The 2,849-nt window shown below is 50.7% G+C and overlaps 1 protein-coding gene across 2 annotated transcripts in view; it reads right to left on the bottom strand.

Annotated features, from left to right (window-relative positions):
- Positions 1–395, bottom strand: part of DSP (desmoplakin) — a 47,254-nt gene extending 46,859 nt beyond the window's left edge. Inside the window, exon 1 of one of the 2 annotated variants that reach the window (XM_012804232.2) lies at positions 173–395. In XM_012804232.2, the coding sequence (XP_012659686.1) occupies positions 173–372 (200 nt within the window). In that variant the 5' untranslated portion in view covers positions 373–395. The remainder of the gene's footprint in view (positions 1–172) is intronic. The other variant, XM_003788290.3, reaches the window with a different exon arrangement.
- Between the last annotated feature and the right edge of the window lie 2,454 nt (positions 396–2,849).

Genomic DNA, 2,849 nt, shown 5'->3' with positions numbered 1-2,849 from the left:
CTGCCAGGAAATGTTCTCGAGATCTGGGACAAAAAGCCTCTCCTTCCGGGCCCCTGGTTCCCTCCTCGGCCTAAGGAGGCCCTCCCGGTCCCTGCGGGCTAGGATTCGTCTAGAAGGTGGTAGACGCGCCCCCTGGGCCCCGGAGCTCCGCGCTCTCCGGGCGGGTACCCACCAGTAGCCGTCCGAGTTCTGGTCCACCGTGCAGCGCCGCGAGTAGTACATCCTGCTGGTGGTGCCCCCGCCGCCGCCACCGCCCCCGCCGCCGCCAACGCCGCCGCAGGTCATTTCGTAGCGCAGGTCGGGGCCGGACTCGGCGCGGGTCATGCGGCCCAGTGTGTTGATCCGCGGGTGGGAGCCTCCGTTGCAACTCATGTCGGCGGGCACTCAGGAGAGCGGCTCAGCGCCGAGGCATAAGCGAGGCCGGCCGGCTGGGAGAAAGCGGGCGGGCGCGAGGAAAGGTGGACGACCAGGAAATGGGGGAGGGAGGAATGCACAAGTGTCTCTAAGATGCGGCTCTCTACAGGGGCGTCCCGACCGCTGTGAGCGCGGGGAGGCGACTGGCCCGGGGCAGGAGCGGGAGGAAGAGCTGTGGCTCCGAGGGCGGCGAGGGCGCAGAGGAGCTGGGTCAGGGCAGGGTGTTGGTGTTGGTCGGAGAGGGCGCGAGTCTCCTCCCCGCTGGCACCCGGCGCCCAAGCCACACCTGGCGGGTTTCTTCCCAGAGCGGGGTGCGGCCGCTGCGCCTCCTCCGCCCCCCGCGGGTGTCACCGACGCGCTCCGGCCGCCCCTCCCCACCTGCGCCCGCCGGCGGGCGGCTCCGCCCAGCGCCACCGAGCTCGTCCCGGGCACGGCAACGAGGGGCGGGGTCCGGGAGACCCAACTTCCCTGTAGAGGCGACCGCGGGCAGGACGGTAGCTCACGGGGACCTTATGCTGAGCGTTTGGACAGTTCTGGCGGGGAAAGCGTGTCCCTGCTTTTGAGGATTTCCTCCGTCCCCAGGAGCGGAAATAAGGTGGAATGGAAGGGCCATTTGATTGGACAATTAGTTATTAAACATTTACTTTGTTCATCCCTGGAAACGCCGTCAACAAGGCTTTGAATGGAAACTCGGTTAATTGATGGAGTTTTGTTTGGGAGGCTTTTTGTTTTCTTTTATTCCAGAAATTCAGAAATTTGCCTCAGAAATCCAATTTCCGACGTGCAAAAACGACTTTTACAAAGAACCACCACTTTCTGAAGACATCGTCTCCATAAATAACTCATTTCGTCGGCACAAAGATAAAGAGGGAAACATTACAGCTGTTGTTTTCATAGATAACATGAAAATATAAGTTGCAATTTCTTTTCTTTTCCCTTTTGATGGTCATTTTAAACGAGAAAATGGAAGACTTCACACCCCAGGCCGTTTCAAAATTTACTAAATGAACTTTGATAAGACGCAGAGCACCCAGGTCTAGTGGGATTCTGAGCACCTTCTCCCCAAGCCAGGTCCCTTTTGGAACGAAGAGTTCTTTGTACAGGTCAGTGGCCCAGGCCCTCCTGGGACTGGAGCCTGAGGGCGGCAAAGAACCTGGGACAGATATCACCCACTGGGTACAGATGAGTAACTCTGAGCCAGAACATTCCAGCAACCTGCTGGAGAGCCACTCCCAATTAGTGGCTGAGTGTTAATTACACGGCAGTCTCCTGGACTGGTTTCAGATACAGACACAGTCACACCATCCATGAAAAGCTGTTTCTATAATGTGGAAAACTGTTCAATTACTCTTTATTAAGCACCATTTATTAAATAATAAATATTTCTCATCTACCCAACAGTGCCAGATAACTTACTTTTGCATACAATGTATTTCAGAAATGTTTATGAACCAAAAAACCAAAGAAAAATCAAACTACATTTGCATGTTGTAAAGGGAGTTGGGGGAGTTTTCTAAAATTAGCCATATTACTGCACTTCTAATGACACCTCCATTTTTTTAGGCATAAACTCTTTCTTCCCAATTGTCTTTTCTTTTTCTTCCCAATTGAACAGCTTAAGTTCAAGGAGTCAAACTTACAATGAGATAATAGTTTAGCACACCCATGTTAGCGCACCCAGTAATTTCCATCATTGTCTCAATTTCCTCTAATCTTTTTTTTTTTATAGAGACAGAGTTTCACTTTATCGCCCTCAGTAGAGTGCGGTGGCATCACACTTCTCACAGCAACCTCCAACTCCTAGACTTAGGCAATTCTCTTGCTTCAGCCTCCCAAGTAGCTGGGACTACAAGTGCCCGGCTACTCTAATCTTTAATAAAGGCAAATGTCGTCAAGTGTTAAATGATTACACAGGTTGAGTATCTCTTATCTGAAATGCTTGGGACCTGAATTTTGGAATATTTGAGTGTGTAATGAAATATCTTAGGGATAAGACCCTAAATCTATACACAATATTAATTCATTTCATATATACATTATATACACATACCCTGAAGGTAAATTTACATGATATTTTTAATAATTTTGTGCATGATACATAGTTTTGCCTAAAACCCATCATATGCTGTGAGGTGTGGAATTTTTCACTACGACAATATTTCTGTGCTCAAAGAGTTTCAGATTTGGGAGATTTTTTTTTTTTCTGAGACAGAGTCTAACCCTGTCACCCAGGCTAGAGTGCAGTGGCATCAGCCAAGCTCACAGCAACCTCAGACTCCTAGATTCAAGCAATATTCCTGCCTCAGCCTCCCCAGTAACTAGGACAACAGGCACCTGTTACAACACCCAGCTCATTTTTCTATTTTTAGTAGAGATAGGGGTCTCTTGCTCAAGCTGGTCTGGGATCCTCCGGCCTCAGCCCCCCAGAGTCTTGG

Source organism: Otolemur garnettii, unplaced genomic scaffold (assembly GCF_000181295.1).
Source record: "Otolemur garnettii isolate 467f Iridium unplaced genomic scaffold, OtoGar3 scaffold00026, whole genome shotgun sequence".
Taxonomy (NCBI): Eukaryota; Metazoa; Chordata; class Mammalia; order Primates; family Galagidae; genus Otolemur; species Otolemur garnettii.
Note: the sequence above shows the minus strand (reverse complement) of the source record. Positions and strands in the feature narration are given on the sequence as shown.